Source organism: Heliangelus exortis, chromosome 14 (assembly GCF_036169615.1).
Source record: "Heliangelus exortis chromosome 14, bHelExo1.hap1, whole genome shotgun sequence".
NCBI classification, from domain to species: Eukaryota; Metazoa; Chordata; class Aves; order Apodiformes; family Trochilidae; genus Heliangelus; species Heliangelus exortis.
Genome location: NC_092435.1, coordinates 15,292,199 through 15,315,197, shown reverse-complemented (window position 1 = coordinate 15,315,197; position 22,999 = coordinate 15,292,199). Strand labels below are relative to the sequence as shown.

Genomic DNA, 22,999 nt, shown 5'->3' with positions numbered 1-22,999 from the left:
CGCCTTCCATTGGCTGACCGCGCTGCCCATCACCCTCAGCCCCGCCTCTCCCGGACAGCGTGCCCTTAAGCCCGCCTCCCCGCCCGCTCGCCCCGCTGGTTGGTTGCCTGGGGTCTGCCCTCCGCTTCCTATTGGCTGGCTCCCCTGCCATTCTGCTTAGACACCTCGCCCCTGGCCCCCCCCTCCGGTGCTTCGGGGGCTCCGCCCGCCGCGGCCCCGCCTCCCACCCGGCGCGCGCCCCCGCCCTCCGTGGGGTCACGTGATGTTTTCGCCGTGGTGCCGCCGCCGCCGCCGTCTGCGTGAGTGCGAGTAGCCGGACGCGTCGCGGCCGGCGGGAGGGGAAGGGAGGGGAGAGGGGGTCGCGCAGGAGGCACCGCCCGGCGCTACCCGTTCCTCATGCCCGACCCGACGCGGGGGCCGCTTCCCCGGTGACGGCGGATTCCCGTTGCCCGCCCTCTTACCCCTTCTCCGGCGCTCCGGACCCTGCCTGGCCCCTAAGATGGCGAGTGGGATGAATGGCCCGGGCGGCGTCTCGGCGGTCGGGTGCGGCTCGGAGGAGCCGGTCGTCCGCCACCCGGCAGGCGGAGCCGTGCCTCAACCGGAGCCCGGCGTGCCTGGCGAGGGGGAACCGGCGGCGGGCGAGGGCGGCCGCTGCCCGTCCCCTCAGCCCCACCACCTGCTGCTGCTGCTGCGGCGTTCGCCCAGCGCCTCGCTCTGCCCGGCGCCGGAGGCCGCCCCTGCCGCGGGCCGCACCGCCCCCGTCCTGGGCCGCGGCGGGCAACCCCCCCCGGTGGGCCGCGGAGCTTCCCCGGCAGCCGCCGGTGAGGACGTGAGGAAGTGCGGGTACCTGCGGAAGCAGAAGCACGGGCACAAGCGCTACTTCGTCCTGCGGGCTGAGAGCCACCTGGCCCCCGCCCGGCTGGAGTACTACGACAGCGAGAAGAAGTTCAAGAGCAGCCTGCGGGCGGGGGGGGCCGGCGGGGCCCTCTGCTGCCCCCCGCCCAAGCGGGTCATCCCCCTCTACCAGTGCTTCACCGTCAGCCGGCGGGCGGACGCCAAGCACAAGCACATCATCGCCCTGTACACCAAGGACGAGTACTTTGCCATGCTGGCAGAGAACGAGGCCGAGCAGGAGGCCTGGTACCAGGCCATCAGTGAGCTCATGAGCCAGAGCAAGAGGGGCTTCTTGGAGCAGGAGGACCATGCCGATCAGCAGGTGGATGAGGATGATGAGCACTATGGGGCTTCCCTGAGGCCCGGCACGGTCTTCAAGGAGGTGTGGCAGGTCAACGTTAAGCCCAAAGGGTTGGGACAGACGAAAAACCTCACTGGGGTGTACAGGTTATGCCTTTCCAGCAAGGCCATCCACCTCGTCAAGCTGAACTCGGAGGTGCCCTCTGTCCACTTGCAGCTTATGAACATTCGCCGCTGCGGACACTCGGAAAACTTCTTCTTCATCGAGGTGGGCAGATCTGCCTCCATTGGACCTGGAGAACTCTGGATGCAAGTGGATGACTCGGTGGTGGCTCAGAATATGCACGAGACTTTTCTAGAGACCATGAAAGCTCTAAAGGCCTTTGCGGAGTTCAGGCCTCGAAGCAAGAGCCAGTCTTCTGGTGGCGGCAGCGGTACCAATCCCATCTCCTTCATCACCACTAGGAGGCACTTGGGCAACCTGCCCCCCAGCCAGACGGGCTTGCAGAGAAGATCCAGAACGGAGAATGTTGCTGGAGGGACTCCTCCTACCACCAAAAGCAGCAACTCCTATCGCTTCAGAACATCCAGTGAAGGAGAAGGAACCATGACAAGGCCTTTTCGCTCGGTGACTGGGAGTCTGATCCACCTGAATACAGCAAGGATGAATTTGGGCCGGCAAGAAGGGAGTGGAAGGTACGTGAGGGCCGCTTTCAGCTCAACTTACCACACCAGGTCTGCTTCGCTGCCTGTTTCTCATTTTCCCTCCACTACAAGTCCTATCAGTGTTTCTTCCAGTAGTGGCCATGGCTCTGCTTCGGACATGCTGACCAGGCCTTCCAGCTCATCCGTTTGTGGTTCCCCAAGCGATGGGGGATTTATCTCTTCCGATGAATACGGCTCCAGCCCTGGAGATTTCAGGTACTTTCGGGTCAGGAGTAATACACCAGATTCCCTGGGAAACACACCACCCATCAGAGAAGAGAACTGTCTGAGTGAGTACATGTCCATGAGTAAGCAACAGGCAGATGACAGCGCAAGAGATGATTATATGGAGGCTGAAAAGTGTTTCAGGAAAAGAGCTTATTCTCTAACCAAGTCAACTTCTGTGCCTGTGCAGCAGAAGACGACACAAACTACAGTTGTGTTGGATGAAGATTCTGCAGGAAATCATGGGAGATTACTTTACTCCGAAACACCAAAATTGAAAGATAACCATGAACTGGAGTACAGTGATGCTAACCTTGATTCTGTGTGTAACCAAAGCAGGAGTAAAGCCAGAGATGATGGGTACATGCCCATGATGCCAGGAGTTGCATCTTCTCTATCCAGCAACAGCGATTATTTGCCAATGACTCCTAAAAGTATGTCTGTTCCAAAACAGATTAACAATTCCTGGTCACCATCCCAGGTTGACTCCAGAGGATATATGATGATGTTTCCAAAAGCCAGCTCTTCACCTGTACGAAGTCCTTTAACTGGGTTTGCTTCTAAAGGGAGTAATGAGAAGATTGTAAACAGTGAGTACATGGATATGTCACCTGGTAGCTCAGCTCCAAAACACCCCGGTGATTCCAATTATATTCACACCACTTCTGCTTCCAAAGGTTTCAGTTCATATTTTTCTCTGCCTCGAAGTTTTAAGGCGTTATCGGGACAAAACGGCGACCACAGTGAATATGTTCCAATGTCTTCACCTGGAAAACTCTTGTATGACGGATCAGAAAATGGAAAAGGGGTCAACAGCGAAGCTCTGGCTAATGGCATCTCCAAATCACCAGTGGTGAAAGGTTCAGATGAAGGACTTGTGCAGAACAGGGCTGCTCGGCCCACGAGGCTCCCCCTGGGTACCAGAGGGAGTAACACTATCCCTAGAATGTACGATCGAACCGTTCCCCCCGAGCCAGCCAGTCCTGGGGAATACATCAATATTGATTTTAATGAAAAGGCAAGCAATACACCCTACTCCTTGTCTGCAGAAGGATCACCATCATCTCTGGGCTCCAGTAGTGACCACAGACAGTCTCCGCTTTCGGATTACATGAGCGTTGACTTGGATGTCCAGTCACCAAAAGCAGCCAAGGAACTGTCCAACTCTCTAACAGATATTTCAATTTATTCGAGTTCCAGTATTCCTAGAAACCAACCCAATCCTGACTACGCCAGGCTTTCCTTCGGTACTGCCTGCGTCAGCACGGCGAGTAACAGGACTGATGACTACACGGAGATGACGTTCAACATGGCAGCAACACCACCTCGGCCCTTTGCTGCCGAATCTGAGGAGGATGTGAAGATTGAGAGCCCTTCTTCCATCGTGAACAGGCTGTGCATTGTTGATCGGTATGCTGGTACCAGTAGCTTCTCTGTTCCCACCTCGGAACCTCCTATGGGACCGAAAGTGATTCGAGCCGATCCTCAAGGCAGGAGGAGGCACAGTTCTGAAACGTTCTCTTCTGCTGGGACTGTGACCACCTCCTCCTCTTTCTTTACTGATAATAGCAAAAGACACAGCTCTGCCTCATTTGACAATGTTTGGTTGAAACCGGATGAAAACATTTCTGATGGTCAGGAAAGCAAAATGTCCCGTGATACCTCAACTGGATTTCAGAACGGCTTAAACTACATCGCTCTGAATTTACGCGATGACCCCCTAAGCTGTGAGGCAAGCACCACAGCTCCCACTTGCCATCTCCAAAATGGTACTTCAGGTTTGGACAGTGGAGCCTACGTAAGCATAGACTTCAGCAGATCCGATGGGCTCAAGTGCAACGCTGCCAGAAAAGGTTTGTAACTTTAACAGCACTTTCCTTTCATGCTTGCTGAACTGTAGGAATTGCCTTCTTTGCTTAATACTAAAACGTGACCTTAAGAGTGGGGAAAATGCATTGTTGTGGTTTTTTGGGTTTTTTGTTTTTTTTTTTTAATATTCTGTATTATTGTAGTACAAGCAGCCTTGTCCTGGTGCAGTATCTGACTGCTGAAAGAAGAGCAAAGGGGGCCTGGTCCTTGGCCTGAAGGATTTATGTGACTTTTCTAGGCAGTTAAGAGGTGTTATCAAACTGTTGTCTGCCTTGTTTTTTTTTTTATGAAAGAAGTTTGGTAGTATAAACATTTCACAAACATTTCACGTTGTGAAATATTCATATTTCGTGTTCTTGTCCTGAAGTTACAGTAGTGCTTTTTTTCCTTCTCTTTTTTCGCTTCTTCCCTGCATAAAAAAAGATGACTCTTCACTTTTTTGGTTTTTTATGAACTTGGTGTTTTGTAATTTGTGTCATGGATAGGGAAAGCTGAAAATCGCTTAGATGGGTTCAGGCATCAGTATTTGGGATTTAGATCTGCTTATTTCAATAACTGTAAGTGAAAACCATGTGGTAGAGTTTTTCATGTTCAAATCTTTCAGTGTTGAGTTACCTGGATCTTAGGCAAACAGAACTTACTTTGTCTCTGGAAGGTTTGGTGTGCCTCTTTGGAGCACTGGTCTCCAAAATACCCTTGGATCCCCCAGACAAACCATTTCCTGGTGGCTGACCAGGGTGGTGGTGGGCTCCTGCAGTCCACACCCACCACCTTCTAGTAGTGTGCCAGGGTTTAGCTGACCTGTAACCCTACTTCTGCTGTACTGAGGGATCTACTTTTTGGGTAGCAGGTGAGAGGAGGAGGAGGAGGAGGCTCCAAGCAGTGTCTTCCAGCTCTGAAACTTCAGCACTGGTCTGACCCAACTTAAGGTGATGCAGTTTAAGGTCTCTGTAAAAAATAAAGGTTGGGGGTGGAGAGGAAGGATATAAGAAAGATGAGGGATGCTCATATTCATTTTAAGCTCTTGGCTCTCATGGTGGGAGTGAAAAATAGTACTTAGCTGTTAGTGGCATATGTGTGTGTCCAGTGACTGAGCAGCAGTGTTTGTGCAAACGCTCCACTGCATTGTAACTTTAGAAGTATAATCTTTATTTTGCTGTTAGTGACCCACTGAACTCCTTGCGGCAATTCACCTACCTGGATAGAAAACTGCATGTATTGGAAACAATGTTTTCCTCTCTGCAAATGTCTGTGTAGTCAATAATTGATGAGTACTAAGAGGAAATACTTAATCTCTGTTGGACATTGATATTTGTCTACTTCTCTGTCAACAGAGCAAGCAGTAAAGGGGCAGGCTGCTGCTGGCTTTTATATTTTTAATTACAATCTGAAGCACTGAAATGATAGGGTATTTTTTTTCTAGTTCCTAAAACTGTCTGAAGGCCGAAGGTATTGCAGGAGCTTAAAATTGTGTAGCCTTTAATAGTGGAAGGTACAAGCCTGACTCAGCTCGCATGCCATTCGCAGTCTGGCAGCACTGCTTGGGGCTGCTCAGAAATGTGTGGTTTGCCTCAGTGGTTTTTTTTCCTCTGCTTTGTTTTGTTGGTTGGAATCAAATTTAGAAGACGTTGAAAGTTGCCAGTTCAAGAAGTGCTTTTTTCCAAAGTTAGTCTTTCAGCACTTGAAAGATTTGTCTGCTAAGTCAGAGGCACATTGATTGCCAGAGCTGATTTGTCGTTTTTTGTTTGGTTGTTTTTTGTTGTTTTGTTTTAAAAAAGGACCCCCAAAGAGAGCAGAAATCCACGTTGTAAAGTAAAATTTCTTACAAAATGGATTAAAAACCCCCAGAGATATTTCCTTCCAGCTATACTGTAAATACTCCATTTAAAAAGATTTTTCAAGAGATAGCGTGTTTAGAAACTGTATTTATGTTAAGCATTTTGCTTACTACTGTTACAGAAAAATCTCTACATCCCTGTGCTTGGGGGTTTTCCCTTGTCTATTACAAGTTGCAGAGGGAAAAAGAGGCTTACAGTTGCTGGTTTCTTCTGTGAATTGGAGTTTTCTGGAAATTAAAACTGCATTAAAATTAAGTGAAAGAAACTACATAAAAACATGGGCATTGGAGGAAAATAAGACCTAAGAATAGTAAGAGCTTAGGTTGGTGGTTTCTTCCCTATTCCTATTAAGAAAAAGAAAATGAGAGAGGCTTCTTCAGTACAAGGCCTAACAGTTTTGTATAAAGACAGCAGAAAAAATTTCTGGTCCCCAGCAGGCAGGTGGGGTGTGGACATTGTTTACTTGTAGGTGGCTCCCGAAGGGGTGAACAGATTTTTGGAATAGTCCAGGCTAAATGTAGCTTGCCAGACTTGAACACAGTGTTGGAAATCTGTTGTGTGGGTCAGTTTCTTAGTAATGACTTTCAATTCTTGCCTATAAGAATACCAGTTTTCACTAAATTGTTTCTCTGTGCTATAGCAAGCATAATTTTTAGAAGTCTGTATTCTTTAAACAGCTTATCAGTTTCTAATGCAGTAAAGTTTTTGTTTTAGTATTTTATTAATGTAATAAAGTATTTCACATTCTATTTTCAATAGTGAAAATAAATAGCTTCACTCTTAAACCTCTTATATCCTGAAGAGGGGTAGTATGCCTATGTGTAATTGATACTTTTAATACTTTTGAAGACTTCTAGCAGACCTGAGTGCTGTCTTTTCTTTCCTTCTGCATCCCCCTCTTTCAGTCTCTTTGCCTGAAAAATGCTCTGTGGTTAAATCCAATCTTAAGGAAAATATTTAGCAGATGCATTTACCCTTTGCTTCCTATAAAGGAGCTATCTCATATTAATTAAATCCTGTCAGGTGGAGCACTTGATCTCTTCTCCCTAAACTGCAGTTTTACTGGAAGGAAAACACTTCCCAACTTGGGATTGTTTGCTTTTTTTGTTTAATTGTTGTTTGCTTAAATGGAATATTGTATTCTGTGACTGAACTGCATTCTCCTGACTACTGAGGGTGGTGGAGTAATTTGCAATGCACCACTGCCCCCTCATTGTAGTTCCCAAACTACTTCTGGTTCAGGTTCACTGATGTGGATCAAACTTTTTTTTTTATTCCCCTCCATTCACAACACGGAGGGGAGAAGGAGGAGGGCACTAACTAGAAATGGTAAATAGGCCTGACTTGCTATTAAACTTCTCTTTGAGGTTTAGGCTAGGTTGAGCTCAGGCTTAATGTTGATAATGACAATGATAAAAAGAATATAAGGTTCTGATTTCTAATGCTTGAAGTTTAAGGAGGTCATTAGCAAAACAGTTTCATCACAAAATCGTTACACAATATTGAAGCAAGCGGTTTGCAGTTTTGATTACATGAATCTGAGTCATGAAATTTTGTGCTAGGAGTAGAGAACACTAAAGCTACTTCAAACAAGGCTTAGCTAATGTATACCTTGTTATTGAACATTGTAGAAACTGAGGAGGATAATGAGAATGGGGTGGCAATAAACTGCATAATGGATCCTGTATGATGTTTCTTCAGTCCTAATTAAAAATATTAAACCTGCAAAGGGTACCCTGGACTCCAAAACCAAAACAGACTGTTCATAGTAAATATAATGTTCAGCTTAATATCAACCCAACTATTTTACACCCACTCTTTAATCTTATCTCTGATACTCAAACACTATGATAAGATATTATTTCAGAAGTTCTCCGAAGTGCAGGATTATAATTTAAATGTTCCTCACCTTTCTAATCTCCTCCTGTGCTAGGCTGAGCAAGAGCATTGTGTAGCCTTTGGGGAGCTGAGAGGAAGGAGAACAAGTACAGCTGCAAAGCAAAACCAGTGTTCCAAACTGTCCAGATACTTTATGGTAACTTGCATATTTCAAATGCAAAATCTTGAAGAATATAATGAACAATATACACTTTGAGAAATTCAGAAGCTGGAAGTTTTAGCTATTACTAATATAGTAAATTACAGTTTACAGGATACAGGCAAATAAGTGCCCCTTTTGGGTGTTAGACTGGTGGTTTTTAAAAGTTTGCTTCAAACTGAGACGCGTTTGTATTGACAGAATACTTAAGGCATGGATCCATGCCTTAAAAATAACTTAGCTGCTATATAGCCTACATCTTTGAAGTAATACTGGGATAATAATTCTACAGAAAACTCCAACCCCAGAGCATTTTAATCTTGCTGTAACAGATGCCATTTTTACAGGCTTGAATGACTTAAAAAAATACCCAGGGTAACTTTGTCAAGTAGTGTCTGAGTTGCTGAAGGCAGAAGAGCTTTTTGCCATGCAGTGTGGGAGTGAGCTCATTCTGACATATTTGACCGAGAATCAGCTGAGTTTTACTTGTGCTTGGGTGAGAAAATCTGAGACAAGAATGCTCCCCTGCCGCTGAGAGAGAACGTTTACTTCTAGTTAGTGTTGAAATACTTTAGGAAATCAGCTTTTCCAGGCTTGAAATCCACAGTTGCAGTCGGTGGTGACCTGTGTCTAGTTGGGAAGTTGAAAGCTTTCTGCTTGTAGCTGTCCTGTAGGTTAAGGATTGCTGTGGGAGAAGGGGAGTTCTGGGAGGAATCTGGTACTCAAACTGTCTTTTTTTTTTGTTAAAAAAGTTTTTTAGTGAAATCTTAAATGCATCATTGGACTTCTGTTTTCCCCTCTACAGCCCTGATGTCCGAGGGGGCAGCAGAAGGGGTGCAGTGCTTACCCCAATTGCTGGGGTGCTTTGTCACTGGGTGTTTCTTAGGGGGTTTTTATATGTCCAGCAGCATAAGGTAGAGTTTGGGTTTGGTTTTATTTTCCCTATATATGCTCTTTTTCTTTTTTTTTTTTTTTTTTTTTTTTTATGAAAGGGTCTTTATTAAGTTTTCTTCATATTGATTTCTGAGGAGAGGGTTTATAGCTTGAGGTTTTGGATGGCACTAAAAAGACCTGTTGTGCCTTTGTGTGTGTTTGTGTGCTGTGTTTGTGGATCTGTGGCGCTCCCAAAAACACACTGAATGGTGTCCAGTATGCTGAGGGTGCTCACAAGTTTGTTTTTCTGATCCAGAGCAGTAAACAAACTCTCCAGTTTTATTTTAAGTACTGTTGTGATCAAATGTGGCATTCTTCAACCCAAAGGAAAACAGAGTGATAAAGCTAAAAGGCAGGTGAGAGAGCATCAGGCTTTCTGGAGCCTGGGGGTGTATGATAACTGCTTTTTTGTCCTAAAAATGAAACATTACCTTGTGACTCATCCTGAAATGGCCTGTAGTGACTTGGCTGCAGAGCTGTCCCATGGCCCACCCTGTAAATTTGCCGCTTGACTTTTTTTAACAACAATCCCGTGATTAAGTTGCAGTTGTCTTACAGGTTAAAGCAGTGAGTGGGGGAAAAGGAAATATTATGTTTTAGTTTTAATCAAGCCCTGTATCTGTGTGAAGGTCACCCTGCTCAGGCATGGTTATGATTTAGTTGGGAACCTTGATCAATAGGGATTTGTGACATACTTGAGGGCAGTGGGAAGACAAAGGTAAATTAGCCTGACTCATCAAAGACTTTTTCGAGGTGTTGCTGAGTATCTTATCTAAATGATCTTGAGCTAACAAGTGTTTGGATTTGTGGAGATTTTGCTCCAGGTGTAGCATTACCCCAAGAGACTTCAAGTAGTAGACTGTTAGCAAGAATTTGTTGCCCTGGTTGAGTCCTGAGTTAAATCTTAAGGGGCAAAGGTTGCTGATTTCAAAACACTTTTTTTTTTTTTTTTTTTCCTGTTAATTTAGCTATATGGTTGGATGTTAGCAATTCAGGCTGCTTGTGTGTGTGTATAAATGTGTGTTGCATGGCAGGGATTTGTGAGTTAAAGGTAAGGTCTAATCTTTAATCTTCTGAGAAGAGAGGGTTTTTGAAAGAGATGGCTTATACTGAAATTAATATAGTTAAGATTTTGGCTATAATTCTAAGGTGATGATACAATTTAATGTGACTCAAAATTAAAAACTTCTGAATTACTACTAAAAGATGGATAGTGTTTGTGCTCCCTGTATAGCCTATGAATATTATGAACTTAAATAATTATTTTATATTTATATAAGACATAAAATAGGTAAGAATAGTGTTGCCTTTTTGCTAGGGCATGAAAGTCTCAATTACACTCCCTACTTGCAGAAAGGTTTCCCTTTTAGGTAGAACACAATTTTGTGGAATGACTGAGGATATAAGAAGTGTTTTTTGGTTTGTTTTGGTTTTTTTTTTTCTTCTTTTCTCAAAATCATGGGAAATAACACCAAAAGGTGTGCAAGAAACCTGGTAAAACTCATTTTGTAGTTTTGTTCTGTCACTAATGAATGATCCCCTCCTTCCACAGGGAGTAATGTGATTCTGTTGCCATATTCCTGGCAGCCCAGCTTGCTTTATTTTTTATGTCTCTTGCTAAAGAGATGATTTTGCAGTCCTAACCACTTTTGATGCTTGATGGGCTGAGCCTGAATTATTTGGGGAGGAACTGGTGTTTCTTTTCACACAGATCTCTTAGGCTACCAGGAGTTTGGGGACTTCTTGGTGACAATGAAGCAGAGGCATCAGTAGATAAATGAGAAAACCTGTTGCATATTAGACCAAGAAAAACTCACTGTGAGCCTTGTGATACCTCTGGAACGCTGTTTAAGCAGTTAACATTGGTGTGGCTGCAACTTCTGTGGCACATTATTGAAAATTAGGCTAAAATGGCCAAGGCAGACCTGCAGATGGTACCAAAAAGCTTCTCCTCCATTTGGGGCACTTTTCCTTTCAGGGCTGAGTAACTGGAGCTGATTTGAAGGTGGGTTGGCTGAGGGCATTCTTGGCACAAATGGGATCAGGTGAAACTTCCCCAATACTGATGAGGGAACCTGCTTTAAGATCTGTAAGTCTAAAACAATAAAGTTTCTAAAGTCTAAACAAATACAAATTTTTTTAATGTACTTTAGGTCTGTTAGAAAAATCAGCAAGCTGTTTAGGTTTCCTGTTGTAACATCCACTGTTGAGTTCAAACTTGCGGAATTTTCCCTTTTTGTTACATGAAACTGTTTGCCATCTACATTTGACTCTGTGGTGGTTTTTTTGGGGGGAGTGGGTGGGTTTTTTGTTTGCTTGCTTTTAGATCAAGATGTTTTTAAATTGCAGATTGTGGTGAACAGGAAATCTGTAAGAAAAGAGTTGAAAAAGTGAACAGATTTGATCTTGAGGTCATTTACAAGAGGCTGGTAATGAAAGTTTGTAGCTCGAGACGTGATCTCTGCTTGTTGTAGAACCTGAACAGGGCAGGCAGGACCGAGGTCCCCTGTACGATGCTGCAAATGTAAATGTGTTGGTCCCTGTCCTAAGCAGCTTACAATTTAAAAGATGAAACTAAAGAGATGGATGAAACTTAATGTGCTGGGGTGGGGAGTGAGATAAAGATCAAGGCTGCTACCATTGGCAGAGCAAAGATAAGAGTCAGCCTCAAAGAGATAAGAGGCTGCCTGAGAGCAGTTGTGAGGAGAGGGAGCTGGTGGAGACACTTGGAAGGATACACACATGCAGGGAGGGATGGAAGGTAGTGAGCTATAAATACAGTGGTTGTAATGGTTTAAATGACTTGAAAAGGATGAGGTAAATGTCAGAACACTGGCCAGGATATTAATCTCAGTAAGAGGAATGTGGGCCAACATGTATCTCCAAGTTAGGAGCATGTCCCAGTGTTTACTTCTCTGTTTCTGATGTGGAATGTGATTATTTTTTTCCTCTTTTTTTTTTTTTTTTTTTTTTTTTTTTTTTTTTTTTTTTTCCTCCCCCTTTTCCTTTCTGTAAGTTAATTTTCCCTCAGCCACGTGGCTGATAGATTTGGTGCTAGGAGGGGTGCAGGAATGTGTGCTGGAGCCCAGGATCAGTCACCCTGTGCAGTGTCCCATGGCACTTAAGGTCACATGGACCTGCATCCTCCAGAAGCAGCTGGGGTGATGGACCTGCCCTGGTGTTTACTGCTGGTTCCTTCTTGGTTTTGCAGGAGATTTTTAGGTGGCATCTTTAGGATTCTGTCAACCTTTTGGTGCTGGGGAGGAAGCAGCAGTGTGACCTTTGGGATTCATTGGAGTCCAGCTCTGCAGAGGGAGGTCTGGATGGACCTTGCTGTTCCCTGCTGCAGCACTTTGAGCTGCTTGGGAGTAGCCTGTGGAAGCTGGAGGGTAAAATGATAGCTTTGACAGGAGAAAGTGATTTTATTTCTGTGTTGGTAGATCAGGTTGAACAGACACAGAGGTGTTTGCGGGTGAGTTTGGAAGTGGTGGCAGCAGTGAGGCTTCATTCACTGCTGAGGGTACGAGCCATTGGAATATTAATGTTGATGTGTTCCACAAGGTAAACACTAAACAAGAGTTGCTGTTGATTAAAACTTCTCTGTGTGTAGACGCAGTTTAACTCTGTCCTTGTGAGGTCCTGAGCAGCTCCTGGAAGCTGAAGGTCCTATCCTTGGCTCTTGTGCCTGTGCTGTGATTTGAGAAGACCTTGCTGTACTCATGGAATGCAATCTCAACCTTTCTTCTTCCTCCCCTGCCTAAGCCAGGGGTTTGGGTATCCTGCTGTTAATGCAGACTCAATAATGTGATAATTAGGAAATGGAAAAAAAAATTATGCTTATGTGGTAACACATAGTGTCTGAGAGCAAAGATTTATTTTTTGTGTGTGTGCAGGCATGTGTGGGCAAAAGGCAGGAGGAGGGTGTAACTGTTTGGGTACATGGCCAGGTAGTGACTTTTGCCTTGGACAGGTATTTCTGGTGATAGAGGTGAAAGCAAATGGTAGTGCTGAGCACTTTCAGCTATTGATAGCTGAGGTGGTTGGGAAGAGCAAAGTGTGGGAAATTAGAACAGGTGAAACTTTCTGTAGCAGGGAGAAACTTAGTGTAGAGAGGAAATATCAGGAAAGGTCATTTGAAGGGTGGGGAGCTGTCTCATTAGTCATGAGTGACACTGTCCTTTCTCTTAGCTGTGTTTATAAGAATAGTTTTGCTCACTCAAACCAAGGACCTGTGCCTGCAAGCAGACACCACCCAGCAGAGGAGGAGCTGTGCAGGTGTTTTTAACACTTCCCCGCAAACATACACTCAGCTTCTCATTTTATTAATTTTTTTTTTTTTTTTTCAGCTTGGGGGATTTCCTGAGCGTGATGTAGTTTGTCGTGTTTTATAATCCTTTATGGATCTTTAATCCAAGTACTTTTCCAATCTCTCTTTGATCCTGTGTCAACTCCTTGTATCCACAGCAGCCCGCAGTCAGGCAGCCGTGCTGCCTGCAGACCTCTCCCTGGCTGTTTTGGACCCTGCTCCATCCTGGCTTTGTTTGGCAGCCCCTAGGTCCTGTACTGGAAGAGATAAGGAGCCTTATCTTTTCTCTCCATGCCACTTTTGATGGTGTGGATGCTGTATCCTCCTCTGCCATACATTTAGAGTGTGCTCTCAGCAGCTTCCTGTATCACTCATGGTAGGGACCTGTCACATATATTTTTTATTTATTTCCCAGTAATTCTGCAGGCTTGAAGGGTCCTTGTTACGTGGCTGTTCCTCCCTGGGAAGCTGTTTACCACCTTTGAGTTTTTTTACTTATTACCCTGACACTCTCCCAGTTATTCCAAGCCCTTAGAGAACAAGGGAAGCAGAGCTGTGCACCGGTATTCGTGTGGCTGTTTCCTTTTCTGTTTGTTTCCCAACAATTCTTTAAGTCCACTTCACTGCAAGAGCACAGGCAGGGAATATCCTCCTCCCTGCTGGCACTTAAGGGCTCTGTACCCTTGTTACCAGAGCAGAGTGAACTGTGGCAGGTGGTGGTGGCAGAAGTCACACAGACAAGGTTCTTTTTCTTTTTGGATGAAGTTTACCTATGTTTTCTGCAGTTTAGGAGCTCAGTCCTAGCACTGTGCACACTTGCTATGAGAGCACTTTGGAAAAAGGAGAAATTGTTGTTGTTCTTCTTCTGCAGCACAAAAATCTGCAGTTTTGAACTTCTGTGTGTTTTGGAGAAAGTTTAATTTTTAGTATTGTCTCACTGTATTGTAATAGAAGTTTAGTTTAAAAAAAAAACCCAAACAAACAACAAAATAAACAACCGGAAAAAAAACCCAAACCCCCAACAACTTTTTGTCAAGGTGCCCAGTGCAATTTGAGTTGGTGGTAGGGCTCTGCCAAAAGAGCATGCAAGTTTCCTAGTTCTAGGAATAGTATCAGTAAAAGAGATGAAATGAAGGGACTGTGCACAAGGCCTTCCTAGAAACAACTACTGTTTATTCAAACACAAGAAGAAGCCACTGTTGCAAAAGATAAGGCAGTTCTGCAAAGTGAATAAAAATTATCTTGAAGCATGGGAGAGGATTTTTAGCTCCTGAAAATGCTAAGCACTAAGAATAGCAGAGCCACGTTTTGAATGAACAGCTGCGGGTGAAGATTATTTGTAAGAGTAACTTTGCCTTTCTAAATTTTAGAAATGCATTTTGCGGAGGAATCTCATTCACTGGGGTGTGTTTTTCCCAGTCTCTGTGTTTGAGGAGTTTATCCAATGAGAAGTGGGTTATGTAACAGGTTTTTAAAAACTAAATTGTGGGGTTGTGTTGTTTTTTTTTTTTTTTTTTTTGGTTTTTTTTGTTTGTTTGTTTGTTTGTTTTTGTTTTTGTTTTTTTTTTTGCTTGTGGAAAGTCAGTAAAGTTGTGGGTATAATAGATATTTGTTAGCTCAATTCAAGCATCATGAGTTTGTTGTCAGAGTGAAGAAAGTATGTGAAAAATGTGCTTAATGGGAAGCATTAGTTTAGCACATTCCCCAAGTAAAGATGTTTTTCTGTGTCAGGGCCATGTTTGGGTTACCCAGGTGCTGGAACTGCTCATGCAGTGGCCACAGCAAAGGCGTCAGGTTTTCTGACTGGGATTTGCAGACTTGATGTCTGTGTGTCTGCAAGTTAAGGAGGAATTATGTTTTTCTGTGTTTGCCTCCAGCAAGGTCTAAAGCTATGCTGTTACAATAAGAACTCGAAGAAATAGGACAATGGCACAGGATAGTAACCACACATTTGGTAAAATTTGGGGAAAAAAAAATTTCTTGTTAATTTGTGAAGAAGTAATTTGTGCAAATTACCTCCCTGCCCTGACCTGCATGCCATGTGGAAGGCTTGAAATGTAATACATGTATCAGTGCTTCTGCCCTGTCTTGGTGGCCTGAACAAAGTGCTTTTGGATGTGCACGTTGTGTCTTGAGGTTGTGTCCTGGGATTTGGTGCTTTCCTGAACAACAGGAATATTGTGTAGCTGTGTGCACAAGAATGTCAAGGGCTGTACTGCCCCTTTTGATCTGCTTAAGTCAGATTAGTTCTGATTTCCCCCTAACCTGAAGTTCAGGAAATGGAGAACTTCAGTAGTGTTCTCCAGAAAGCATTAGGCTGTCTTAGTCTTTGACATGGAGATTTTAATCACTTAATTATCTTAAATTAATATCTTGTGTAAGCAAAGCATTTAGCCTTTCAGCAATCAGTTGCAGAATTAAGTCAGAATTAAGCCTTTCCTGTAAAAACAGATATTCTTTTGGGTGAATGTCTATGAAAGAATTAGGCAATGTCTGCCATGTTCTTAAAATCTCTTGGTTTCTTTCAAAGTGGCCTGACTTGTATGACCACAATAATTCAGATGCAGGAAATGAAGCGTGAATCGGATGTATTCTCAGCTGATAAACCTTTGAATGGAAGGCACTGGGTTTGCACTCTCAGGAATTAAGACTAATCCAATGCTCTGCCCCTCATTTTTACAAATCTATACATTATTTTGACATGGAGAACTTGCAAAGCACTTCTCAGTATGCTCCCTTGTTTTAAACAAAACACTTTTGAACAATAGTATCCTGCCATCCAATTTTAAATACTTCCCCTCTTAGTTTCTCTTCTGCCTTGCTATCCCTTTCCTCTGGTTGGTTGTTTCTCAGGAAGAGTCAGACTGTTGTGTGTAGTTTTATGATCTGATCCCGTCTTAAACTGATGAACTGGAATAGAATTGTGTAATGAAGATGTTCTGATTTTCTCAGCTTTGCTTATTTATTTGGAGAAGTGATCTGCAAAAATGTCTGGATGCTTCCTGGACTCGTTTTCCATCTTAAATGTTCATAGGAAGCTGAATTTTGTATTGTTCTCCACATTCTGAAGCAGTGGAGCTCAGTTTTGAATAAAGGCTTTTGTGTAGAATTTGTTAACGGAGCTGAAGTTTGAATAAACAGAAAAGCCCAGTGTAGGGTGCTATGAAAACACTTAAAATAGTGTATTTCTAGGCTGCTTCAAGAGTGCAGAGTGTTTGCTGAGATCATTTTTTTGCTGCTTGTTTTTTTGTAATGATCAGTTACCAGAATTTTATTTTTTTTGGGGGGGAGACAGGAGATTTTCTTGGAAGAGCTTATGAAAGTATAGAGATAACTTTCACTTGCAGTGTAAACCTACCTTCTAACTTGTCACCTCTGATCTGGCATCTGAGTTTTATTTGCTGGTATTTATGTTTTGAGAATTCCAAGGGACTGATGTGCTACTCTGTGTGTTGTTCCTCACCTCCCAGCTAGTCTGCATCTCTAAAAGGAAAACAAATTATGAAGGGCTGACAGTTTCCTTCACTGTTCAGTGTTGAGTCAAATACATTGATACAGTTTCTGTAATTAAATGCTAATCTGGCTTTTATTGTTGAGCACCAATTCTCATATTTGTGCTGTACTCACTGTACTTAGTGGCTGATGAATCGTACATTACTAAGACAAATAAGATCATTCAGCTTCACAGGAGCTGTGTTGTTTTCTCAGAGCACTTCATGCCCTCCATTAGTTTACCTTCACCTACTGGCTAGTCAAAAGATGGAAGAAGAGCCACCAAGGAGCTTAATTACAGCTACATCACTTCATAAAGATCCTCCTGGTGAGGAACCACCAAGGTGGAACCCCACAAAGTTGCTTTTGGTGTCAGCACCACGACAGACTTGTTCTCACAATAAATCCAGTTTACACCAACTGTGGACACTTCAGCAACTACACATGGTAGGAGGGATCTTGCATGACCTCAGTCTTGTCTTAGATTTTGGAGGGAATTTTTTTTCCCCATGAGGTTGTCAAGTTTCACCAGCTTCTTTTTGCCTTTTCTATTTGAGACTGATACATATGTCCACATACAGGTATGTGTATGTATATGTATATAAATTGATGCTTGATGCATCAGTCAGTTGTACTGCTCCAACTGCAGTATTGAAATCTTCAGCTTTAACAAGGGGATTAGGGAAATGGTGACAGCCAGTAACTCTGTCTTAAAGATGACAGGCTGTTACCAGCTCATAGGTGATGTTTATGTGAAACTCATTTACAATTCCCACAATTCTACTTTAGCTTAATAATGAAGAGGAAATGTGCTGAAGTACAGTTTATAATCGTGGGGAGAAGGGGGGAAAAAATTAATGAGATCTGTTGGGGAGGGAGGATGCTGCAGGGTGGTCCTGAGCTTACCTCTATGGTGGTTTAAAACTCTGTATTTGAGTCAGGACAGCCAGGGAATTTATAAGCTGTAGTGAAGCTTTATTTGAGAATACTTCCTTCTGGTTCCTTATAAATTAATCTCCATTAGTCTGGGTTTTGATTCGAGTCACTTGGTGGGCTTGCTTTGGAGTTGGCCATCCTGGGGCCTTCTGAGTTACACCAAACTTGTTCAAAGAATCGAGGTGTTTTTTTTGCTCTTAAGTTCTTGCCCTTCCCCACCGAGTATCTTAAATGTAATTTGACATGAGTTTCTGAAAGTTTTCAAAAAGTTCTAGGTATAAATACTGAGTTCTGCCACATGGGGTTGTCTACTTCAAACAGGCCTTTGCTCTGCAAAATGTTTCGGGGATGTGCTTGGAGAGATTAGAATAACTTGTCCAACAGCTTTCAGGTGCGTCTTGTGTGTTAGGCGTGGAGGAAAAATGTCCTGACAAAAGCAGAGACAGTTTTTGAAGTTCCTTTTATGTAAACTCATAGGTCCACAGCAAGGAAAGGGTGGGAGGTTGCTAGTGTTAATTTTTACTCAATGTAAGTTTAACGTAGAAGCTGTTTTAATGCTTGACTCGCATGCATCCTTGAGGTGTGATTCATTACGAGCTGTGGTGCATATTTTCATCCTTTGGTCCTACAACAACATAATATTTTTCTGAAGAGGAAAACTATTGCAAAAATAATAGCTTCACTTGGCTTTTGTGAAAACAAAGCCATCGCTAACCACATCACACTCTGTGTGTAACAAGCAATAGCTTTTGGTAGGGATCTTCTGATGTTTGAAATAATACAAATGGAGATTCTTGAGTTGTGGGTTTGTTTTGGCTGTCTCCTCTTTGAATTGTGGAAAACCAAGTTACTGTTGTTTTGAAATCACTGTGTGTTTGAAAAATGAAACTCAGCAACCCAGACCTTGGTGGGAGTTGTGTAGGGATAAAAAAGGAGTTTTCCCCCTGGAGCTGAAGGACCCCTCTGCACTGCTGCCAGCCCTGCCTTGGGCTTTGCTTCTTGGCTGTCCCTGGAGCAGTGGCAGGAGCAGGGCTGCTCAGCACAGCCCCTCTGAGCTTTGTTCTTTTTCCTCTTTTTTGTTTCCCTTTTTTTCCTTTCTTTTTCTTTTGAAAGGACAGTATTTTTAGCTGGATGGAAATGGTAACTTCTCCAACGTAGGGTGGGGTTTGTGTGTGCATACTTTATGATTGGTTATGTAAGTAAACATACAGGTTTGGGTTATTATACATAAGGCTTGTTGTGCTCTAGGTGGTCACATTTTTCACAGCACATCCCTGTGGCAGAGGCAGTGGAGCACAATGCTTTCTTTAGCAATGAGATTTAACTGATTTCCTTGTGACCCTGCAGAAGAGCAGGGGCAGGATTTAGCTCTAGACCTCCTCCTGTCCTTCCAGAGGGCCATGCTGCTGTTGCCCTGCTTCATACTGTATTCCTCCTGTTACAGTTCTTCTAATGACAGCGAGCTCTTCCATGAGCAGTGAAAGAGCTTGTACTGGGTGGCTTCCAGGGGAAAAAGTAGGCTACATTTCTGCATTTGACCTTTTGTGAAGGCCAAAGCTCTTAGACAAGGTGTTGGTTCTCAGTGAGAGGAACCTGCTCTTTCCTTCTCCCCTGTAATGCTGGGAAAGAGATCCCACTGACATGTGCCTCAAACCTGGAAGAGAAGGTGACCAAAGCCCCTGATCAGGGGACAGTGCCCTCAGTCTTGGCAGAGAGGACAGCAGTGGAAGTGGACAGTCTGTCAGGATCAGGAGGCAGTGTTAGCCAAGGATTTGGGTGATAGAATCAGTCTCTGTTGGGAGAGCACATGGTTTTGTAGTGAGCTGAATAAAGACTTTTCATGTGTTCCTCATCTTGTGTTCATACCAGAAAGTGCAGGAAGTGTTCATGTCCCCTTCATCAAGTTTTTCTGTGTCAGCAACCTTTTGACTTACTCTCACCTTGGCATGTGCCTGGTTAATTGCAGAAGTGGTGTTCTGCTTTTGAGGTCAGCTGCTCCCTTTCCTCCATATCTGCTTTGTGTCTTCTTGGGCTTCTATTTTGCCTTTTCCAGTCTGAAGCCACCAGTTCTTGCAGAGGTTGCTGCATGCTTCTGTACTATGTATTGCCTTTTACAGAGCCTTCATTGCAAAAGCAAAAACTCCTCTCTGAGGTGCTTCTTACCATAAATAAATTAAGCTTTTCCCTGAAAAGTGGAGGACAGGACATGCTACTGTGCCTTGTTACTCCCTGTTTGGAGTACACATGTGTCATCTCTGTGGGTGCAGCAGCTCTTCCATGCTTGATTCCAACTGATGGTTCTTCTCTATGGCTTGGGATTTGGGGAGTGTGCTATCACCTGGTGGTGCCTCCTCCCTTGATGAGGGACCTGTGTTCAGCAGCTTTCAGTGCTGCAGTGGATAAGCTCCATGTATTCTCACAAGGAAATGTTTTTTTCCCAATATAACTTGCATTTAGAATGTCACTGACTGTTTTTTTTTTTTTTTCCTCCCATCTCTTTTCTAGACTGACTGCACTGCCATGGAAACCTTTGTTGGAAGAGAAGACTTCTCTGCTGGCAACTCCAGAAACTGTGTGGTGATTTTGGAAGCAAAGCTCAGCTCCAGCCGGCTACTTTCATTTCCACCAGCACGGACATAGACACACATCTGTTTAATTAATTTTTCTCATAGACATCAGCTCTCTACAGTTGAATTAATTTGAATTGAGATTTTTTTTCATAGCTATGCTTTGGTGATGGAATTTGGTTTTTCATGTTGTATCTATTTGGGAGGCAGTGTGAATGCTGATAGGAGATGCCCGTGTGCCCCTCGCTTCCTCCTGCCTCTCTCATTAATTTTTTTTTATTTATATTTTGAGAAGTCAAAGCTGGTTTCTGATTGCCTGTTTAACATGGGTTTTGCTTCTCTGGTACATTAACAAGTGGTTAGCTTATTAAAACATTAATTGTTCAGAAATATTTTTGGCAGTTCAGGATTTTTTCAGGTGTTTGGGCGGAAGGAGGGAGGGATAGGTGCCACATGAGCCTGAGGGGTGAACTGGTGGGACTGAATTGGTCTGAGGAGGAGACACCTCTTCTGCCTTAGTTTCTTTTTAGGTTTTTGTTCTGTTTTTGTTGTTTGTTTTGGGTTTGTTTTTTTTTTTTAAAGTTTTGCTTTTATGGTACAAGAGGCATTTCTTGATCATAGGCTAGAATATTTTAAATCAAATGTCTGTCAGAGCTTAAACTGATTTTTTTTTTTTCCTTTTTTTTTTTGCTCAGAATTTTGGTATGTACAAAGTAGGATTAATGGGCTGGTTGTCTTGTAGATTGTTTTTGTTCTTACCCTCAAGATACTTGTTTATAAATATGAATTGTGTAAAAGGAGGTTTTTGTTCATGTATTCAAATGGAGAACTGCAGAGTTGTGTCCAGCGTTTGTGACTTCTGCATTATATTTGTCAGCTGTAGCTTTTTAAAGGGAAACCACCCCAATTGATCTTACTTTCAACCAAAGTCCCCATTTTTAATTTAGGACTATTTTTGTTCTTTCTTTCTGGCATAATGGGGGAAAAAAATAATATGCTGGCTCATCATTTGTCTTTATCCCACTTACAGAAACGTGAACTAACAGAAATGACTAATTGACATTTTTAAAACAAGCCCTGATTTTTCTACAATTTAAGTTCTTCTCTCTTGTACTGAATTTTTTGGGGGGTTGAAATTAATTTAGGTTTTTAACACTGCTATGAACTTAAGAGTATGACACTAGTCGTTGGTACATGCAATGTAAAATAAAAGGCACTGACGATTAATAAAGGGTTTAGAAGTGGTACACAAATCCTCATGCTGTACTGCACCACACAGCTGGTAATCCTCTACCTTGTATATTGTACAACTGAGTTGTCAGGCTGCCTCACCTCAAACATACAACCTTTAAATTGACAGTACAGTTTGTATAACAAATCAGACACTGTCAGCTTGGATTCTTGGGTGACGGGTACCCAAATCTATTTTCAAGTAGTATTAAAATGTTCATGTCACTAAAATGCAAAGACCTTTTTTTTTTTTTTTTTTTAATTATTTTTTGGAAACAAGGTACCAATCAGTTTACATGGTGTCTAGTGACACAAAACATTTGCTACAGGATTGAAAAGCACAGACCTGGTTTTGATTCTGGAAGAGAAGTTGAAGTTGGTACAGTTACTTGTTGCTGCTAAACGTACACTAAAAATACGACCACTCTTACAGACCATGATACTGTCTTGCCATATAGCATTTGTCTGGGCTCATAAATTAAGAATGCAATATGTAGACAGCTTTTTATAAAGCTTTACATCTTTTCTAAGAAATCAAAATTTGGATGAAGATAGTTCTAAACATCTAATGTGAAAGGAAAAGGTTGTTTTGAAGAAATTTGTTACATACTTATTTCATATTAGATCCCTGAGGCTGCCATTGTACAATATACAGCACTGATTTAATAAATGCTGAATAAATAAGTAAATGGGTAACCTCAAGTATAGTGGTACAAATACTAATAGGTACAGCATAATAAATATGCAATCTTTTTGAATCTCTTAGTTTACAGCAACTAATTTATTCAGTATTGTGCTGGAAGAACATTTTCAGATGATGTAAAACATATCACTATATATACTACCTTCCAGCTACCCGTTTATGCTGCTGTATAGTACAAAAATACCAATGATAGAACAATGTTTGTCCTGTAAATTTAATTTGATATTGGACAGTTATTGTCTGTACAAACTAAAACATATATGGGTGAAACTGTTCATTATATTTGCTATTTCTGCTTCACAGATCTGTTTTAAAGTTGAGCTGATTGATCTGGCTTTGTCTTCCATTGTAAATATTGTTATGTTGTTTTCTTTGTAAAACACATCGCGTTGGCGGTTTTGGGAGACTGGCTTGAAGCTCTGTATAGTGTTTATATTTATCTGACTTGGCTTTCCATAGAGCTACTTGCAGTAAAATACGTGTTCATGTAGCTCCGTCTCTGGGTTTTATTTTTAAACAAACTTGGTTTATTGTTGTTGGTTTTTTTTTTTTTTTTCATCAGAAGTGCATTTCCTCTCGCTGCAGCTGCTTGCTGCTTAAAGTGGTTTTGTCACCCTGTGTCCTTAAAGGTTTGGAGAGGCTTTTAGGATATTTCAGGGGATTGATTCCCAGCCTGTACAATTGTCTCTGCCACTTAGCATAAAAGGTAAGGCACAGCACAACACTCAGAAGTTTGCATTTTTTGTCATAGATTTGTAGTGCTGGTAAACAAACAACTTGAGTTTCTGAATGAAAAAAAAAAATATCAGTGCCTGATGCTTTCTTTTTCTGCTTTAAATGCAGAACGTGGAAGATTTTGTTTATAGCTTTGACCATGACTGGGTGTGGAAGTTTCCTGGTGAAAGTAGGAGTCGTGGAAGAAATTTGTAGCAGTGTAGTATCAAATAGGTTCCTATCTTTAGA

At 42.7% G+C, this 22,999-nt stretch overlaps 1 protein-coding gene across 1 annotated transcript; it reads left to right on the top strand.

The window, feature by feature from the left end:
* Positions 1-323: 323 nt before the first annotated feature.
* On the top strand, positions 324-22,526 carry IRS4 (insulin receptor substrate 4). The gene is made up of 2 exons (XM_071757527.1): positions 324-3,977; positions 20,042-22,526. Exons 1-2 carry the CDS (start codon positions 500-502, stop codon positions 20,044-20,046), a joined length of 3,483 nt encoding a protein of 1,160 aa, XP_071613628.1. The 5' UTR covers positions 324-499; the 3' UTR covers positions 20,047-22,526.
* Positions 22,527-22,999: the final 473 nt, after the last annotated feature.